Source organism: Scomber japonicus, chromosome 6, assembly GCF_027409825.1.
Source record: "Scomber japonicus isolate fScoJap1 chromosome 6, fScoJap1.pri, whole genome shotgun sequence".
NCBI classification, from domain to species: domain Eukaryota; kingdom Metazoa; phylum Chordata; class Actinopteri; order Scombriformes; family Scombridae; genus Scomber; species Scomber japonicus.
This window is the reverse complement of record NC_070583.1, coordinates 12,063,969-12,084,936: the sequence shown is the minus strand read 5'-3', so window position 1 is coordinate 12,084,936 and position 20,968 is coordinate 12,063,969. Positions and strand designations below refer to the sequence as shown.

The 20,968-nt window shown below is 40.3% G+C and overlaps 1 protein-coding gene across 2 annotated transcripts in view; it reads left to right on the top strand.

Annotated features, from left to right (window-relative positions):
• The window catches only part of hip1 (huntingtin interacting protein 1), a 44,312-nt gene extending 25,838 nt beyond the window's left edge, over nt 1-18,474 (top strand). For both annotated transcript variants that reach the window (XM_053320713.1, XM_053320714.1), the window contains 24 exons: nt 692-832; nt 1,873-1,930; nt 2,087-2,162; nt 2,460-2,603; nt 3,133-3,230; nt 3,513-3,585; nt 3,741-3,924; nt 4,543-4,631; nt 4,835-4,951; nt 5,142-5,243; nt 7,373-7,567; nt 7,753-7,900; nt 8,009-8,095; nt 8,624-8,731; nt 10,700-10,836; nt 11,015-11,125; nt 11,305-11,363; nt 13,149-13,242; nt 14,206-14,306; nt 14,598-14,703; nt 14,911-15,034; nt 15,267-15,328; nt 16,206-16,323; nt 16,416-18,474. In XM_053320713.1, coding sequence (XP_053176688.1) covers nt 692-832; nt 1,873-1,930; nt 2,087-2,162; nt 2,460-2,603; nt 3,133-3,230; nt 3,513-3,585; nt 3,741-3,924; nt 4,543-4,631; nt 4,835-4,951; nt 5,142-5,243; nt 7,373-7,567; nt 7,753-7,900; nt 8,009-8,095; nt 8,624-8,731; nt 10,700-10,836; nt 11,015-11,125; nt 11,305-11,363; nt 13,149-13,242; nt 14,206-14,306; nt 14,598-14,703; nt 14,911-15,034; nt 15,267-15,328; nt 16,206-16,323; nt 16,416-16,426 — 2,543 coding nt within the window. In that variant the 3' untranslated portion in view covers nt 16,427-18,474. The remainder of the gene's footprint in view (nt 1-691; nt 833-1,872; nt 1,931-2,086; nt 2,163-2,459; nt 2,604-3,132; nt 3,231-3,512; nt 3,586-3,740; nt 3,925-4,542; nt 4,632-4,834; nt 4,952-5,141; nt 5,244-7,372; nt 7,568-7,752; nt 7,901-8,008; nt 8,096-8,623; nt 8,732-10,699; nt 10,837-11,014; nt 11,126-11,304; nt 11,364-13,148; nt 13,243-14,205; nt 14,307-14,597; nt 14,704-14,910; nt 15,035-15,266; nt 15,329-16,205; nt 16,324-16,415) is intronic.
• Nucleotides 18,475-20,968: the final 2,494 nt, after the last annotated feature.

Sequence of the window (20,968 nt, the reverse complement as noted above, 5' to 3'; positions counted from 1 at the left end):
GTGTGATTTAATAATCCAAAAACATAACAGTCTGTGTTTGATGACCTCATACCCTAATCTCAAAGGCCTTGTCAGCTTCCTCCTCTGGTCTGGTGTATTTTAACAGCATCACGTCAGTCAGGGTTAAAGAGACCAGGCCTAAGGTGTGTATGTGTGTGTGTGTGTGTGTGTGTGTGTGTGTGTGTGTGTGTGTGTGTGTTCCTCTATGTGTGTGCACAGGAAACCACACCTCTGCAGTGCACAGAGGCTCTCAGGCTTTGGTGAGGGTGTGAGCAGGGCGGCAGGGAAATGAAAGAAGGGCGTAATGATGGTGGGAGAGAGTCAGACAATCCTGTTAGTGTTCAGGTTTCAGCTCCACTTTAAACCCTTATTTCCTGCCTTTTTTTTCAATCAGTGCAAGTGGAAGGTGTGTTGCTTTTTACACACTTAATTATTATAATTAGTGGCTGAACTGAGGCAGTGTAATGAACGCAGAGTCCAGCAGAACAACTCTGTTTTTGCATCAATAATCACTGGTGTGTGTGTGTGTGTGTGTGTGTGTGTGTGTGTGTGTGTGTGTGTGTGTGTGTGTGTGTGTGTGTGTGTGTGTGTGTGTGTGTGTGTGTGTGTGTGTGTGTGTGTGTGTGTGTGTGTGTGTTGATCCTATATGTGTATTTATCAATTGGGTGTGTGTTTGTCTCTCCCCTCCCAGTATTCAGCTCTCTCGACATGTCTCGGTCGGTGTCAGTGACGGCAGCGGGCCAGTGTCGTCTTGCCCCCCTCATCCAAGTCATCCTGGACAGCAGCCACCTGTATGACTACACCGTCAAGCTGCTGTTTAAGCTGCACTCATGTGAGTGACGTACACCTCTGTTGGTCAAACGGTACAACTACAGGCTCAACAGAAACAGCACTCAATCAAAGTTTCTGGATGTTTCTGGTGAAGACATAAATATTCTGCACTCTTTTGAAAAGTTTATTATCACCAGTCTTGATGATTTGACCTGTATTGACTCCAAGCTACAGGGAAATGCCACATATTTTAATAATAGTTCACATAGAGTACATAACAGTGCAGGTTTTTTTGTCATCAACACCCCATAACTGCTAATACAAGGCTTCATTCATAAAAATGTCCTACAGGAGTAAAAAGAAAGCTGTCACAGTGCAGAACTTCAAATGTTGCTCTGTGTAATCAGCAGACCAAAGCATGACAAAAAATGCTTTGCCAGTGACAGAAGTAAAAACAGATATACCAAAATATGCCAGTTACATCTAAAAACAAACCAATGATGGTAATATTGTTAAAAAAAATAATTCTGCTTTAGCCTAAGTTTATTTTAGTCATATTGTATTTTAGTCAAAGAACAAAGACAATCATATTCATACAACAGGTCTGGACCACTCTGAATTACGAATGTTGTTCAAAAAGTTGCCACAGATTCTCTGAAATCACTGAAAAACAAATCTGGTCATAGGAGCAGTTCTTGCACAAAGCCCTACTTCTATTAATCAGTACTGGGTTTAACTGTTGAGTTTTACTTTCAGCTCTTAAACATCTTGAGGTGCAAAAAATATGTGTTTCTTCAAAAGATTCAGAGATGACATGCTCTTTTCTGAGTTTAAGAATTTCTCTGACCCCTTGAGCTCATGAAAGCTTTCAAAGCCCCACTGAATGAACTCCAAAATGCATCTGTAAAAGCCTTTTCTCAGTTTCTGAGAAGCTGGCGTTTTTGTAGATTTGGAGGGTTTCACCTGACAGCTTTGATATATTCATCCACAAATCCCATCATCCGTGTGTGTATTCAAGCATAGATGTATTCGCAGCACCTGAACACTCTTCATGCTCGGCCACTGATGTGTATGTGTGTGTGTGTTTGTGTGTACTTGCAGGCCTTCCAGCAGACACTCTCCAGGGCCACAGAGATCGCTTCCAGGAACAGTTTAAGAAGTATGAACCTCCACTCACAGTTGCACACACAGGCAGAAAATCAATTGGTCACAGTTTCACTGTGACTCAGAGAACTTTTAGTTTGAGTACATTTTCAAAGTTTCACCATTCTCCTTTTTTAATACATGTTCTTATCTTTCCTTCTCTCTGCTTCAGGTTAAAGAGTCTGTTTTATCGCTCCAGTAACTTGCAGTACTTCAAGAGGCTGATTCAGATCCCACAATTGCCTGAGGTGAGGACTGCCCTCCCTAAATCTTAACATTGTCCACATAATAAACACACCTAAGCTCCAAGTTAACCCATGAGTGCTGATTCATGCTTCGGTTTACGAATAGGTTTAATCACTTTCCATCAAACACCTCTGCCTTTTCATTATTTAAGTTTACATACCAGTTATTTATAGACTCTTAAACTATTCTTGCCATGCTTTCGAGGAACTGTGTTATGCACATCCTTCTTTTAATGCTGCAAATGTTGAGAAACATTCTCCTATAATGAAAATAAAAACTGTGCTGTGTGATCATTGCAGAATCCTCCTAACTTCCTGCGTGCTTCAGCTCTATCGGAGCACATCAGCCCCGTAGTCGTGATCCCGGCCGAGTCGTCGTCCCCTGAGTCAGAGCACGTGGTGGAAACAGACGACCTGGTGGACACTGATGTCCCCTCACTGCCGGTAACTAAACCATCCAAGTACCCCTGAATGGTGCCTGCGTAAATGCAGTCCATCTGTTCTGTGAGCTGGTTCGCTCAAGGCTACATGCTGTTGTAATCATCAATCAAAAATTTAAGAGCGATGTTTTGATAGTGGGAATGTTCAGCAGGGAACAGATGCTAAGAGGGGAAAGTGGAGGAGGTAAAACAGGAAATAACCTGCCGGGAGTGTGCACACTAATAGTCTTATTTTTAACATTCTTGTTTAGCCTACTTCTGTTAGCATGTCATGATGTTGATATTCACATAGCTGCTTGAAGCTGAACTTGACAATTTTGTGAACATAGGATATGATGAGTTCATTTTGGACCCACAGTGCAGTCCAGATGCAAAACAGCTGAATGATAGACACATTGTATATAGTTCACTAGATGACATAGAGCTACAGGAAACATATGTTGAACATATATGTAATGATTACAGACATCAGACCATGTTAATGTTTTTGTTTTTTGTTTTAATTTTCCTGTCAAACACTTTTAAACACCCAGGCTGCTGTGGAGACAAAGTTTGACGACCTGTTTGGCACCTCAGCTGCTATCGACCCGTTCAACTTCAACAGTCAGAACGGCATGCGCAAGGACGACAAGTAAGGCTTCAAAATGCCACATTCCTATTTGAATATTAATCACAATTCATCATCACAATTACAGTTAAAGGAGGAGTGAAGTCATTATTACATGCATTTACACCAAAAAAAATATACACCTGTCTTTTCTACATCTTATCATCGCAGCCTGCTCACTCCATGTACTGTACTGATCATCAATTTACCTTATTGCTCATTTTAGGTTACTGCAGTACAAAATTAGAAACAAAGATCATGAAGCGTTTAATTGATTGAAGAGATTTTTTTTTCTGTGTCCGTCAGAGACCGTCTGATTGAACAGCTGACCAGGGAGATCCAGGCCCTAAAAGAAGAGTTAGAGTCTTTCAGGCTGGAGGTAAAGAGGAGATTAACCTCCCATTATTTATCCCATTATTTATTCCACCTGCAGAGAGGGTAAATATTTCACACAGACACTAAAGAAATTAATCACCTTTTTCTTCATCTCTGTCTCTCCTTCCTATTCCTCCCCTTCACTGCGTCCCTCACCAGAGTGGTCGGTTGTGTCAGGCGCTGCGGGGGCGTGTCAATGAGCTGGAGGCGGAGCTAGCGGAGCAGAGCCACCTGAGGCTGCAGGCCGCAGGAGAGAGCGAGTTTCTGAGAGCAGAGCTGGATGACGTGCGGAGGGTCCGAGAGGACACGGAGAAGGAGCAACGGAGCCTGACGGAAATAGAGAGTGAGCACTTCTATCAGCTTGTCCTTATCACTTATTACTAATGTATAGATACGATTCAGGTAGCGTTGAGGAAATGTAAATTACAGCAACATATCTTATGAGTTTAAACTTTCACCCATTCATTTTGTTCTTAAGTGTGAGAAATTCAATCTGTTACAAACACTACCATGTGATAGGGGAGTGGGTTTAACAATTGTTGCTGTCCCACTTCAACAGAACAGGATATGATATTTACTGTCTTTATACACACTTTCTGGTTCTTCCATCTGCTTCTGGTTATATCAGTGACTCTACAAAGTTATGTGAACTGCAGATATTTAAAATATCAATGTGTCATGGGTGGGTTTGGGGCACTTTGGAAGAGTAAATGTATTTCTAGGGAAGGCTGCCTCCTCTCAGAATTTAAATTATTTAATTGCCCCAATGTTCTCCAGTGAGAAAAAAAATCTGCTTACCCTCATACAAAATTAAGACCAGAAACAAAACAGAGAGCAACAATTTAAAATGCTCATTAATTTTTTCACATAGAGGAAGTAGAAAACAAGATAACAATCAGTTGTTTTGATGTATTGTAACTGCAGTTTCCACACGTTTCAGTCATTTACTGTCTCTTTGCAGAAAAAGCTCAGGCCAATGAGCAACGCTACACCAAACTGAAGGAGAAGTACACAGAGCTGGTTCAGAGTCACGCAGACCTGCTGAGGAAGGTGAGAAAAACAAGTCTCACATCAAACATTCATAAAATCCTTCCCTTCGTCCTTGTGCACTCCTATAAAAACTTTGGAACTAAATTAAGTTCTGTCCTCGTAGCGTCCTTTTTATATTTCCCCCAAGCTGAAAGTCCTAATTATTTTGGTATGTTTCTCTGCATGCATGCATCTGTTTCCCATGTCCTTCTGCATGTGTGCAGAACGCAGAGGTGACCCGGCAGATGACGGTGGCCAGGGCAGCACAAGATGAAGTGGACGAAGTGAGGAAAGAGATGCAGGAGAAGGTGAAGGCTGCCCAGGAGGCTTCAGACAGACAGGTGAGGATGACATACATTTTGTATCAGCACCAAACATGCATACTGTGGTGAGTTAGTAACTACAGGGAGCATGTAACCAAAGCTTTGATGAGCAGATACGAGATAATTAGGGTTTTATTTCTGTTCACAAACGGAGCTCATGTGACTTACCTGAAATAACCTGATGGCTTGTTTTTTTCTTTTTGTCCAGGAGAGGGATCAGCTGCAGCAGCTTCAGGAGCTCCAGAGAGAGCTGGTGTCCAGTAGGGCAGACCTGGCCTCCTTGAAGACCACCATGGCCTCATCACAAGAGGTCAGTCTTCTTCAACTCGAATACATTCTTTAACAACACGATAGTTGTGAATCTGCAAAAAACAATTCTGGACTAATTCATTAAGACTCCAATTTCTTTTCCATTAAAAAGAAAATAATCCTGACTGTTGAACAGATTAATGAACATAAACATAAACATTTTCACCCTGACTAACAGACCTGGGTGCTCCTAACAGGGTACAGTCTGGATAAAACGTAATATTATGCTCCTTTCAGCATCTCTATTAGAGTTACATTTATGGTGTGTGTAGCTGTGTTAGTGAAACTGTGTGGATTGGCTGCTCTTGGGACCTGATATCATCATTTTCATCATCATCTAAAACCTAAAAGATAGGTTCAAAAATGTTCCAAGTCTGTCTTAAAATAACTACATGTTGAGCTGTGGTTGAAGGAGCCTGTAACTCAGTAAAGACCTAAACTGAACAAATCTGTGCATAACATAATAGTACAAGAGACGATTATAGTGCAGAAACAATATTGACTATAGGACAGGACACTAGTGCAAAAAGACAGTGTAAACTATAATAGAAAAGAAAAAGATGGACTGACACTAAAAAGATTGTAATGTTGAAAGATATCTACTTGATTTTACTAATTTGGACGACTGAAGCTTCATATTAGCTTCAGATAAAGTTATAAATATTTTTTTGCACAGAAGGATGACTGTGGATTTTGTCCTCCATCACTTCCATTGTAAGTGCATTATAAAGGGATCTTCTAATGGTCAGTATGAACAGGAGGAATGATTACAGCAAGAAAAACCCATTTCATTTCATTGTTCATATGGGTTTTAAGACAGACTAGTAAAATTGTGACTTTATGTCTGATGATGTTGGAAGTTAACTGTTCTTGAGCTTCTGTGAAAGTTAAATGTTCCACCACTTTCAAAAAAAAAACATGTTCCTATCTGTCACACTCACACACAGTCCTCAAAACACTCAAAAAAGTGTCTTTGTGCTTCTTGTACTTCATAAACTCTGTCTGTCAACCTCCCTGTCACTCCCAACATTTCAGTTTTTGTCTTCTCCCCTCTTTGTCACCAACTGTTCTTCCATCACCCATTTCAGAAGCTGAGACACATCCAGTTTCTGACAGAATTGATGTGCTAATACATTTCCTTGACATCAGGGATTGAATGAATCGGTTTTCACTGTAGAGGGGGGCGGGGGGGGGGGGTGATTGTTTAGACAATAGAAAAACAGTTTTCACCCTGTTTTGCTATTTTTCTTTATAATCCTCTCTCCCTGCCTGCGTTTGTCATCTCTGCACAGCTGAGCCAAGTGGAACTCACAGATGCCAAGTTGATGTTTATAACAGGCGGCTGAAGGCATTTATCTGAGAGAGGAGGCTTGAATGAAAACACAGAAGCAGTCTGAATCTCGTACAAAACACCTCAGTTGGTTCTTGTATCTTATCAAGAGTTAGCAAAAATCAATTTGCAGGAATATTTTTGAGAGGATGATTGATGCACCGTTCTCTGTCTCTCTCATCTGTCTCCCAGCCTCCCACTCTTTTTGTCCTCCTCCATCTTTCTAATCTCCACAGTCCTTTTCACGCACAGCCTACGTTTTATTGCTCTTGTCACGTGCCTCCAGTCTCCAGCTCTTTGCCACACAGTTTACATTTATAGTCTTAAAAGTTCTGCTTCTCCTTCCTCACTCAACATTCCTCCTTTGTCCTTCTATGTCGGACCGTCCTCCCTGGCTGCTGGTCTCTCACCTGTTTTTCTTACATTCAGAACACTTTCATGTCTTCCTTCAACACAATAACACGATCTCCAGCACACACGATGGTCTGACGTCACTACTTGTTTCATGTTTATTACATTGCTGCATAACCGCAGCTTCCCAATGTTTGTTTGATCGTAAACTCAACCTCAAGCCAAATCTCTCTGGAGACTGTACGCCTATCCGCAAACTTAAATAGAGGCAACGTTGTTATGATCAGTGGCTGAAGACAAAATGCTTTTTTATTGTGAGGTCAGAGCGCTTACATCATGCATCACCACATCCTGACAAGTCCTGACAGTTATGTATTTCCCAAACCAAGTCCTTCCTGTCTCATTGTTAACTTTTTGTCTTTCTGTATCTTTTTATTTTCTCCCTGCAGTCTAGTGAGGTGCTCAGCACTCAGATCGCCGCCCTGGAGTCTGAGAAGGCGGAGCTCGTCCAGTCTTTGTCCAAGGTGGAGTCGGAGCTGGCTGTACAGGGGGAGGAGCTAGAGCGAGTCCAAAGCTCATTGGCCATCGAAAGGGAGAGCGGGGTGAAGTCAGCAGAATCTCTGCAGAATCAGCTTAATGAGAAGGTGAAGGGTTGAATTAGCTTTTTTTGTAATTAACTTTCTTGATGAGTTGTGATAAACAGAATGCAGATGATGGATTCAATACAAAGTGGGAGAATCCCTAAGAACAAAGTCGGCTTTTCATCACATGTGCCTCTTCAGTATCTTCACGAGTGGTGTGATGAGTTCAAATGTGTCTGCATCCACAGGAGAGCAGGGAGCAGGCGTTGGAGAGCCAGCTGGTCGCAGCTCGCTGGACCAGTCTCCAGGGTGCTGTGGAAGAGGCAGAGAGGATCATCCAGGACTCGCTGGCACAGATAGACAACCCAGCACACATCAGTTGCACCAGCTCTGCAGGTCAGACACACATTTTGCTGAATGATTGAACTCCATAAAACACAGAACAGTGCTGCAGTAATGAGACACTAATGAATTAACATGTCTGATGTCTCTCCATCGCTGCAGACTACCTAGCATCCAGGTGTAAGGCCTCTTTAGACTGTATGGACCGGCTCCAGTCTGCCAGAGAGGCCTTCTTAACTGACAGCACAGGTAAGATACAGATACATCATGTAAAACCATATGTGATGAGGTTATGTAAGAAGCTTGTAAATATAAGCTATTTTAACTCTCACTGTGGTGCTTCTCAATGTTTTCATTAATAGTTTATTCACCTGAACAACCACAAACATTATTGCATTATTTTTTAAGCATGAGTGACTAGCTGGTGAACATAGTGGAGCATTCAGCAACAATATTAATATTTTAAGAGTTGGTGGAGAGCAAAACAGAGCTAAATGGTAGTGATTCTTGGACTTATAGTGAATGCTAAATGAAGGACCTAACATGTCAGTGTTGTGTTTACAGTTTGTTTCTGCTGCTTGTTTGTGGCCAAGAAAATTAAAATGCAGGTTTAATTAATACTAAAGCAGGTTTTATCCGCTGTTTTCGTTCTGTTGAGGATTACAGCTTTCTATCTACTTGTAGATAGACTAAAATTTCAATTTTCAGCAAGAGAAAGAAGAACTTCTCAAGGATTGAAGATTATTTACCTGTTTGTTTGTTTGTTTTTTTGAGCAGGTGTGTCTGAGCTTGTACGAGTGGTGACCCAGTGTGGCCACCTGGTGGGTGACACCATCGTTCAGGGTAGTGCCACCTCTCACATGGTGCCTGTGGATCAAGCAGATGGTAAGTTGGATTGTGCATTAGCGAGAGAATGAAAGAGAGAGAGAGATGAAAAGATTTTTGTCTGATGTTAATCTGGGAGGAGTCAGTCAGTCAGCCCAGATGTGTACATGCTTTGACATGTCTGTGAGTGATCCATGCCTCTTGATGTGCAACATGAGTCTCTCCCAAGGAATTGTGATCGTTGCGACGTAGTACTTAACGCAAATTAAACCAAATCTCCATAATATTTGCGAGAGCTTGCAATTTTGCTAAATTACCACAACTTTCCCACATCAAATATAGAAGATAGATAGACAATGCAAAACAATTCCCAAATGTTCCTGAATGAGGTTGGCATTCAGTGAGGCAGAAGAACAAAAGTTGATGTTTTCAGACAGTACAGATGGACATAATCTCATAAGCTCAAACATAAAAATGGGCACTTTGGAAACTAAACTATATTTTTATCTTAATGGATTTATTTTAAGGGCATTACTGACTGATTTTATTTGGTGCTAATGTTGAGGTGAAAGTTTATTTAATAAAGGTTTATAAAGGCAACTCAAGTACAGTATTTTCTTTTTTATGTAATTTTGAGCCCATTGTTCTCATGTGCAGAAAATACATTAGAAAATAATCTCTGAAATATAATTGTTTCAGTGACATGCAGTATGTTCTTATCCAAGGAAGTGATTACATGTGACTGTTCATTGGTCGCATTATTTTCCTTTGATTGCAATTTCTCCCAATATCCACATTTACTGCAATAAGAGCATATAAAACAACAGTATTGTCATTTTTGAGGAAGGACACTGGACAATCAAGCATTTGTGGCAGACATAATCACAAAAACTCTGCAGAATCCTGCAAAGATTGATATGAGCTAACAGTATTGTCTACATGTTTAATGAGATATAATGTACAATTCATTATAATGTTCTGAAAATAATCTCATGGTGAGTCTGTCATAATGCTTTTGTTCAGTATCAGTGTGCAAATCTGAATGTCCTGCGGCAACACTCACATTGCATTTGGAAATAGTTCTTTAAATAGTCTTCAATGCAGAGTTTCAGCCAAAACATGCACGGATAAGACAAAATAGCTGACTTCATACGGAAGTAATGTTTGCAGAATTTTCTCTCCTGGTAGACTTTTAGCAGACTAGGCAAGTCCAAACATGCCCAAATATAATGGAGTTCTGGCCAGCTGCCATATTACTGCAACAAAAAACAAACATGTTGAATTGAAACCGGGTCAAACTGAAGCGATTCAAATGTGAATCAATGTAAAACACTTTGCTTTGACCCTGTGTTTGTTTGATAAAACATCTGAATGCAACATTTGAAACGTGTGTACAGTTAGCTGTGAATCAGCCGGTTAACGTGCAATTCCTGATTTGAATCTGAAGATCGAGCCCGCAGCTGCAGCAGAGGTAGTTTTAGCCTCTACTCCTTATTCCCTCCATCAGAGCAGCTGTTTCAGCTGTTAGTGGACACGTTTCCTGAGGGGATGTCAGCGTAATTAACACTGCAGCTGCGGCTACTAGTGGCACTGTTACACATCAGAGTTAACCTAATGTGATATCTTGATTGAACATCTCAGTTTAGAACATAATACTGTAGCTTGAACACAGGAAACCAGACTTATTTGTGATACCACTTTGTTTTTCAGTGTGTCTCAATATATCTTACTGACAGAGTTCAGCTGTCAAGTCAAATATAGCGACAGATCACTACAGAAGTTATCTCAGGGCACTTTTCACATATTTCCAAACATTTCCCCATGAGCAAGGAGAAACTCCCCTTTAACAGGAAGAAACCTCAAGCAGACCTGGGCTGTCGGTGGGCGGCCATGACTGGTTGGGTTCAGAGAGAAAGAAGGAGGGGGAAAACAGCACAGCAACAACAATAAATATCGCCCAGTCCCAGTATAGTTTAGTAATAACAGTAACGCCTTAATCCAGTCTGTCTTTCTATCTGCCCCTGACAGCTCTGTCAGAGAGTGTGAAGACATGTGGGACCGAGGCTCTGGCTCTGCTGGGCCAGATGAAGGGGCAGGACAGCCTGGCCACAGCAGACAGCTGCAAACTGAAGGCAGCTCTGGAGGCCATCCTGTCCACTGCAGAGGTTGGTGCTTCTGTAATATTTGCACTCTAATGTTTGTGAAGGGTTGACACACAAAATGGGCCACAGTGTCCCACCAGTCAATTGATTTTATAACAGAATTTAGACACAAATATAAAGTTCAAAATTTTAATTAGAACTTTTGCCCTTGACACTAACTTCAGTCTCTGTTTGGGTTCAGAAACTGCGTCCTCGGGGTCTGGAGCTTCAGCAGGGGGAGCTGGGAGATCTAGTGGAGCAGGAAATGGCTGCCACGTCCGCCGCTGTGGAATCAGCTGCCGCTAGGATAGAGGTGCGTAATAGTGTTTGTGTGTTTGTTTCATATAGCGTCTGATGACAGTTGTATATTTAAATAGGCTGGCTGTGGTCATTTGCATGCTGTGTGAAAACGTTGCCCCTTGTTTCACTTTACAGCGGTATTAACTTCAAAGTGACTTTTTTAGCTCATTGTTTCTCTCTGTGTCCCAACAGGAAATGCTCAACAAGTCTCGAGCCGTTGATACAGGAATCAAGATGGAGGTCAATGAGAGGTAAAATACAGATCAGGGGCTGTGTGATAGCTGCGGGGAAATGGACTGGAATCACTTTTTCTTTGTTATTAACAGCCAATTTTAGGTTGAAAAATAAGTAAGAAGCATAATGACTGCTTGTTTATTGTCTTCCAGAGAGGAGTTCGAACCTCAGATCAGCTGAATAATAATAATAATAATAATAGGTTTGCATAAGCTCTGGCATTTTAATTAAATTTAGGAAAGAGCAACGAGTGCTACTAAGAAGATCATTACTTTTCAAGAATGTTACATTTTCCATAAATAGATACATACATTACATCTGACCCACAAACAAACATTCTACTTTCTATGTCTTTGTTGTGTTTTTCCCCTTTACAGCAGTGTGGTTGGAATAAAATTAAAGAAGAAATCAAAGCCCAATGAAAGTAGCTGAGTAAAGCAACTGATGCATTTGTCATAAATAATGTAACAAACTAAACCACCAATGATTTATTTTGACCACAACATGTAAACAAAGGCAATAAACTGGAGAAAAAAATCGAGATTTTCTTTTCCACACGGCAGCACAGCGGTCACATGATATTTCTGGTCAGTTGCAGACGTTCACACACTTGGGGCTAATGTGTGAAGAATGTCATCAGTTCAGCCACAAAGCCTGTGTAAACTGTGAAGTCTGAAGTCAGTGTGGCACATAATGTATTTTTGGTGAAACTGCTCTTTCACACCTATACACCTTCAGAATTCTCTTTTTTCACTGTGGATTTTATAGTTTTGATATTTCTGATGTCTCTAAATCTCATTCGCCTTTTCACAGGAGCCGCCCCCACAAACTGTTATCACTGTTATAGAGATCTTTATTTAGGTTGTGCTGCTAACAGCTCCAGGAAGTTCTCTTGATGACATTATTGGTCTGACGCTTGACTCTCTCTAAACCGTCCAAGGCTATACGTTCTGTTTCAGGTTTTAAATCAGATCAGTGCAGCTGCTTTGATTTCATACCAATGTAAATATTCATGTCGCCCAGTAATCGGGTTTGTATATTTTCATTTTTGAATCCTAAAGACAAAGAAATAACGATATATAATTTATCTAGTGAAATAATTATCTTTGTGTGCAAATAAGGCAAGGCAAGGCAAGGCAAGGCAGTTTTATTTATATAGCGCATTTCATACACAATGGCAACTCAATGTGCTTTACATAAAACAGAAACATTAAAACATACAATTAACCCCCCCCCCCATAATAAAAACAAAGTACAGAAAAATAGAAAGACATACATAAAATGCTCGAATTGAGCATTAAATAAAAAATATAAGATTGCAGCATAAAATTATAAATTAGCTTTAAAATCAAGCCAATTAAACTTGAACTTTCTCTCATCTTCCCCATTGACTTAATTATTAATGTAAAAAAAGGAAGTTGGTCTCTCAATAACTGCTGCTGTAAGAGATTATTATGAAAATAAACAAACAACCACTGCTGCTACAAATAGGCCTACTATATTGAGAATTTAGGTCAGTGGTGCATCAGTTGGCCAATAATTAGACTCAAAATGAGGAAACTGTCACTACAGACAGTGAGAAGGCAGGTCACTCTCTGTTTTGAGTTGTGTCTATTAAAATAAATGAGATGTGTGTAACAACTAACAAGACTGAAGGATTTCCATTCGAGCTATTTGCAGACGCAACATTTAACATGTGTCCTGATGTTTTTGCTTCCTGTCTAATAGAGAGGGCAGCATTAGCAGATGCTGTATAGGAGAGCATTATGTCAGTGTGTCCTCTGCTCTGTCGCCCCCTGCAGGATCTTGGCCTCCTGCACAGAGCTGATGCAGGCGATCAAACAGCTTATTCTGTCTTCCAAAGATCTGCAAAGGGACATCGTGGAGAGCGGTCGGGTGAGTTTACCTGGTGTTGTACAAGTTAACAGTGAAGAAGAGTCGTGTGGTAATATTTGTGGATTACTTACCAAGTGATGGATCTATGACTGTAATTACAGTTCATTTTCATTATTTATTAATCATCCAATTATTTTATCAATTTATTTATTTATTGTTTGGTTAAAATGTCAGAAAAAAGACTGGGGAAAAAAATGACTGCTATGATTTGCCAGAGTCAAAGATAACAGCTAAATGTTGAATGACTAATTAATTAATCAACTGTTGTAGTTATAGTTGCATCATCATTATAATTAATATAATTTGAAGATCTCACTTCTACAAACTGACTTTTATGAATTTGTAGCTTTGTATTTTGAATTTTGTGATTCCAAAAGTTAATACAAATCAAATCTCTATAGTCACAGAAAACAGTCCGTTGTGATGTACAATGAAATTCTTACTTTTCTTACTCCACCTTTGATAATTAAAGAGTTGAGAGTTGAATATAAAACTGTTAAATGTTAAAATATAAGCATACTATGTACAAACTTTACACAATTAAAATACAGAATTAGATACACATGTAAACATAATTTGTAATATTCTCTTTACGGAAGGAAGGGAATGGTTGTTACATGTATGTATTGTACTGTAGTTTGGACTACAAGTAAATTGTTCTAATTAAAAAAACAGAGAAAGCACCTATAAATAATCCCTACAATAATATTCAGGGGTTCCTTACAGTATAATGCAACCCAATGTTAAACTACAAAGTTGCATCTTCAAAGCTGACCAGAGTCTCTGATTCACAACCAAGAAAAACTAACCAAAACTTTCTTCACAAAGGCTCTTTATAGTCTTGGATTTCATCAGATTGTACGGATCTTCAGGATACAGTGTCTGACCCCTGTGCTCATACCTGAGAGCTTTTTAAGCGTGTCATGAAACAGATACTTTAACGCTTCCTCTTTTGTCCACCAGGGGGCAGCCTCCATGAAGGAATTTTATGCCAAGAACTCCCGCTGGACTGAGGGCCTGATTTCTGCCTCCAAAGCAGTGGGATGGGGCGCCACGGTCATGGTGTAAGTACCAGTCCTCCCCTGAGTCTCCCACTTACAACAGAGTGTAAAAGTGCTTATGTGCATAGAAATAACAGTGGGAACATTTATAGCAAGCAGCTGTAATTACTCTGAGAAACGGATATATGTCCTCAAGAATAAAGATAAGACCTTGAAAGAAAACAAAACAGGAAATCAAGGTTTTGAGCATAGATGACCATTTATAATTTATGTTTCTTAATGTATTTGACTTTGGCATTCAAATATGTACAATCGGTGAATACCCTGCGTTTATTTTGCATTGTGTCATTTCAGGGATGCTGCTGATTTGGTGGTGCAGGGCAAAGGGAAGTTTGAGGAGTTGATGGTGTGTTCACATGAGATAGCTGCCAGCACAGCACAGCTCGTTGCTGCTTCAAAGGTAAGCAACAATTGTGAAAACTTTTTTTTTTTTTTTTTTTTTATCCATACAGGTATACTGACCTCAAAGATGCTGCATGAAATTGACAAAATAATCCTGATTGGATGGTCTAAATTGTTTGCTTTTTTTGCTGAGATAATACAATAGGAACAGTATCAGTACTGACAGTATTGTAGATCTCTGGTCTCATTGCTGCTCTCTTTCCAGGTAAAAGCAGACAAAGACAGTGCCAACCTGCATCGTCTGCAGCAGGCGTCACGAGGCGTCACTCAGGCCACCGCAGCTGTCGTGGCCTCCACCAAGTCTGGAAAATCCCAGATTGAAGAGACAGGTGAGTGAATTACAGCAGCTGTGTGGTTGCATTGTTTTTAACAGTTGATTCACTGGTTTATTTGTTTGTATGTTTAAGCCGTATTTGATATTATAACCAGTCATTAGCTATTCCCACTTTTAAGTCTCAAGGTTCCTGATTGCTTTCCAAAGTGTTTGAAGTTTACTCATAAGTTAGAAGAAAAGTGATGCCTTTTCTTCGAGAGTTTGAGCAGAATTCATTTGTTATACAGATACGATGGACTTCTCCAGCATGACTCTCACCCAGATCAAACGACAAGAGATGGACGCCCAGGTAAGCAGCAAAGTACACATGAAAGCCCTGTAGTTAAGTTGTGAGTCTTAAAATCTTGTTTTTAATTGAATCAAATAACTTTATTCAGGTTTTATGAGAGTGAATTGGTAACAAGCAAACTCATCTCATCCATTTGGGCCATAAAATTAGAAAATGTTATTTTAAGAGTGAATGCTCCAGCTTTGTCTTAATTGTTAAAACATCCACGTTGGACTCTGAAGGCATGTTGTTTTTCATCCATTGAGAAGCTGAACTTTAAACCCGTATGAACACTTCGCTCTGTGTGCCCCTGCTTCCCCTCACAGTGGAGGAAAAACAAAACAGAAAGGTCTGGACCTGCTCACACACACGGTCCATTGTTGTAAGCACACACAGGCCTCCGATGTGAAGATTATTTTTAGTGTATTTTCAGTAGTTCAGCTCAATCCTGTGTTTAAATAAGGATTGTTAACTGGGTTTTTGAAAAGCACCCAAGGACACAAGGAAGATTACAGAAAATACAACAACCCACCAATCTGTTAAACCTCATTTAGCCTAATTTAGACAAGTTAATTGTATGTGAAAAAAATGTGTTATGTAAACAATAAATGGTCTGATAGGAAATAGCTCAAAGCTAATGAAATTAAAATTCAGATTTCTTGTGTAGAGGCTCATATTGATAATCTATTTATTTTACAATTGTGTGAATGAATATTAGTATTGTTGGTGCACAGAAAAGACTAGTGTGTTCCCTCCTAGCCTGTCCCTATCTGATCCTCCTCTTGACTCACAGAAATAATGATCACTTTAGGGTTGAGTTTTTTTGAGGGTGACAAGGGGGAAATAAAAGGACACAGAGAAATGACATGTGTGTAATTGTCCTCCTGCATTTCCTCAGGTCCTGGTTTTGGAGCTGGAGACACGTCTGCAGAAGGAGCGAGAGCGTCTGGGTGAGCTGAGGAAGAAGCATTACGAGCTGGCTGGCGTAGCAGAGGGCTGGGGCGAGGAAGACGAGGGTGAGAACCGAGGACAACAGCTATACATATAGTAAATACCCCAAAACTGTTATTCAAAAAACCCAAAATCTGTGTCTTCTGTTCCTCCACAGGCACTGGTTGAAAGCAGTCACCCCTCTCACCTACCAGAAGACCGGCTTCTGTCTGCCTCTTTCTATTTATACACACACTTTTCAGTCTCTTTCTCCCTTCTTTTCTTCTCTTTTTTGTTTGTTTGTTATCCAAGCCAAATGAAAAGGTGCTTCTTTTCTAAACCTGCTTCCCCACCTGTGTCTGGAAGCTTCCATAAGGACAGTACCAAGGGCTCAGCAACAGAGGGCGTTGGAGGGAGGAAGCAATGGATTTTCAGGAGTCAGGAGGGAAAACGTCCCCCACTGCCTCTCCCCCAGGACGGCGTTGGTAAAGAGCGGGCATGAGCTTGATCCGTTCTACCAATTATTTATTGTGTTTTCTTCCCTGGTTCCCATTTTTAACACGGAGGAGGCTCAGCAGAGACGCAACGAGCACAAGTTCTACTCAAGACATCCCAGGATGCACTGCACAGGGGCCAAACTCTCAGCAGCAAGAGGGGAAATCAGTGAATGTCTGCCCCACACACACACACCCTACCCCCGCCCCCAAGAACCATGTCTCTGTGTAACAAAGATGGCATGCATGCTCTCCTACTAAAAAGTGTTTTTGTTCTTCGTTGTGAGCTTATAAAGCCAAGCTGCTCTTTATCTGTCGGTGCAGTTTGACGTCCTCGCTAGTTTCTTCTTCTTCTTTTTCTCACTGTGAGTTATCACCTATTAAGTCCATGCCACTCCACTGACTGGTTCACTGGACTTTCTGCCTTTCGCCTCCTCACCATTGTAACGACCGTGACTGTTAACTTGCATGGAAACTCTTAAAACCACTCTTAACTGTCAGCGTGAAGACTCTGTGTGTAGTTTCATAATGGGGAAGTAGCACAGTTAGTTTTTTTCCTAACAATCCTCTCTGTGGGCTTGAGAGACCGCTGACTACCTCATGCTACATCTTCAGAGGTCAGAGTGTGGCAGTGCATCACAGGGAGGTCGGATGAGTAGACATGGGGTCAATTTTAGGACATTTCCCCCTTTTTAACGGTCACTAAAGATGGTAGGAGAAGATCTTCTTTTTATATAGAAAAAGCTGAAACACTTTGGGACCTGCTCCCTTTTCTGCTCAGTAATAACAGTTTTTTTTTTTTCTTTTTGTCAATGACAACTATTCAAGTCCGACAACAAACATAAAGTTGAAGGTATTGGTGCATATTTTTTAGATACATTAGCGGCAGCAGCTTTGGAGGTGGAGCTGGGATCCAGTCACATAATGAACTGCTACGTAACAGCATTGCCTTCTGACAGACAGATTCCTGGAGAACAGCAGGAACAACCGTGCTCCTGGTGTATTTCAGGAGACAGGACTGCCCGCTAAGTCAGATATAACCACAGAAGAAACACAAGAAAATCTTAAAACGTTGGATCTCTTTAAAAACACACTTCATGACAGTTTTGAGGAGCTCTAAGGCCATCCAACAGCACACTTTTACTCATGAAATGTCTAAAGATTTATCTGGTTGATCACATGATCCTGCCTCTTCAAGTATCCCGCAGGACTGATGTCGGACTGCCGTTTTGTAAATCTTTAATTAACTAACAGTCTGTATCTGCAGGACCACAATGGACTTTCATAAAATGATAAGATGCAGCACACAGACTGCAGCGTTTTCAATCGCTTCCTGATGACCACATAGCTGTGTATATAACATACAAGCCTTCTACTGTCAGTAATCGTCTTTTGCTTTCATCTAATCTGAAAAGCATTCAGCTGCATTCAGTTTAATTGAAATAGGGATACAAAACGGTGCAAATGAAAGTCACCCATAACTAATATAAGTTGTTATTTTTTTCCATAAGTGGTTGTTATTTAACAGATATTCCTACTGAGGCTCACAACTTGCTGCCAGTGGACTTTGTGAGAAGACTGATCATGCCTTTGGTTTACCATGAGATGAGTGGACATCCGTTCTGAACCCGACACCTTTACGCTTTCTTTCTATTCAAAGACAATTAAGTGATGATGATTCTTTTGGAGTTCGTCTTTGTCTTAACATGCTTAGTTTCGATGCTCAGTTTCAGCTGTGTATCTCTTAAAATAATAAAAACAGTTGTGACACTGGTTATTTAACAGACGTTGGTTAAATAGTATTTGCCAATAATTCTTTTAAATGTGTTTTTTAACCACTTGGTGCAACAGATGGGCGAGTCACAAGACAGTAAAGTAGTTAAAGTTTATTACTAAATCGAGCTTGAAATAATAAGACACCACCCATCTGCTGCTCCAGACAGGTTACAGCAAGTATTATTTGCAGTACTGTTGGCACCAGGTCTTGTATTTAATAATGATTTTAGCTGTGTTGTGTCACTTCTTCCATGCCTGGGCAAGACGGTAGCTGATTTCATTAGAATACATTTAAAAGGAGGCTACGTCCTCTATTTGTGCTGTTTCATTCAAGTGTCTTGAAAGATGAATTGAATGCACCTTGAGTGATGATTGGTTGTATTTTTGCCCAAATATTCTTTATTAATCTCTCTTTCTTTCTCTCTCTCTATCTCTGTCTCTCTCTCCCTTTCTTTCTCTCTCTCTCTCTCTCTCTCTCCCTCTCTCTCACTCTCTCTCTCTTGCTCGGGTCTGTGTCTGTAGTCCTACCAGCTCAGCCAGCCTTTCAAACTGCCTCACACTGTAGTCAAAGAGAAACAAATACTCACATAGCAACATTGAAATATGTCTTTGTATGATATACTAAAACTATGTTGGTGGGTTTGTTTTTATTTTTTCAGTTTTTAAAATAAATATTCCAACTCGTTAATACAGACACAAGTGTGATTGTGGATTTATTTTGTATCCATGTAAAAGAAAAAAAAAGTTTTGTTTTCCTGTCCTCTCACCTGCTGTTTTCGATTTTCCCTCTGCATAGTATTTATTCTGGGAAAAGTTACATGTTACATAACAATGACTGTTCTATTAATCCTCTTACCTGCTGATGCAACATGTGGCGAGAAACATCGAGGAATTCTCTGAGACAGCTTTTTTGGGGAGAGGATATACAATGTATGATGAGGTTATTTCAGTGCAGACACAATAGGATACTTGTGGGAGTGTGTGTGTGCCTGTGTGTGTTAGTTCAATAACTGCAATAACCCCACATACGTCAGAGCAGAGCTGATGGGCTAATGCACCTAATTGATTTTTGGGGTGTAGATTATTTTCCAGTAAAAGTACTGACTCACGCAATTTGAAGTGCTTTGTTGGCATTAAACTTAAATGATATTACTAGAGACAAAAAGAGACCAACCTACCTGCTCTTCCTGCACACAAATACACACACAGACACACATTGCGTGACGGGCATTGTGGGGGACTTGTGAGTAAATGAATCAGTGTAATCTGAAACCACTGTGCTGAGATTACAGAAATCCCTAATCTGGGGTAAAGTGTGCTCCAGGATCAACCACCACGTCTTCTGATAAGAGTCTTACTTCCTCCTAACTGCAATGCAGCGGACTCCCACTGAGACAGTAACACAGAAAAACAGGAGCTACACACCAAACTGCAGGGAGTTCAAGTTTTTCAAACTCTGTTAATAATGTATAAGGTTTATTTCCCCTTTTTTGCATCCTTTACCACACCGTAGCTTTAAAATGAGCCTTTTGTGACGTTAAAATGAGCCCCTAGTCTCAGCAGTAATGGAGGCTTACAAGCAGAAACAACTTACCAATGTGGTAGAAATAATATATTTTGAATAATGGTTGTTGGCAGAGTTAACCCCTTTATATCACTTCAAACAGAAACAGGTGTCCTGCAGGACTTTATCCCCTTCTGGCAGTTAAAGCCGCACCACTGTCAGGTACAGACAGACCAGGTGTGCCTTGTTAACTGTCAGACTGACCATAAACTTGCAGGACTCCTGACTGAAAACAGCAGTAATTCTTTTGTGGTTTGGTAAATCCAATGAGCTCCAAGTGTCTGATCAACAACAACAGGCAGAGAAATTGCTGCTGCAGAGAGGCAGGCGGCTCACTCAGTGATTAGTGACGCAGGAGGTGTGAGGATCAATCTAATGACGCTGCTGTAATCCAGAGGTTGTCAGGTTGCTGCCAAGTGAATGTAAACTAACAGTGTTAGGGGTCAGGCTAGGGACCACTTTCATAAAGTCACACTTTAATAAATACTCAGGCTTCAGATTGAGGCCCAAGTTTATCAGATTCAAAAAGAAGAAAACAAACTAGTTTTGGAGTCATTTATGAACTACACTGAGAAAAAATCTAACTTTTCAAACTAATACATATGTTTGAGCAGCAGCTTCAAGCTTCTTGTCTCTGTATATGGAAAATGATAAAATGTAGATGATGTTATCAGACAAGTTCAAATGATCTCTGAATACATCAGTAAATAATTGCTGTTAGTTCAATTATTAAAACAGTGTGAACATAAAGACCCAGCTTTATAGATTTCCTTTCCTTAGTTTAATTGTTTGAGTCTGGGTATTTATTTATTCATTGGTCGTTTTCTTTTTTCCTAGCTTAATTATCTCTTTTTAAAGTTTAAGATGTGATGTGACTGCTGGAAAGGACTGGTGCTC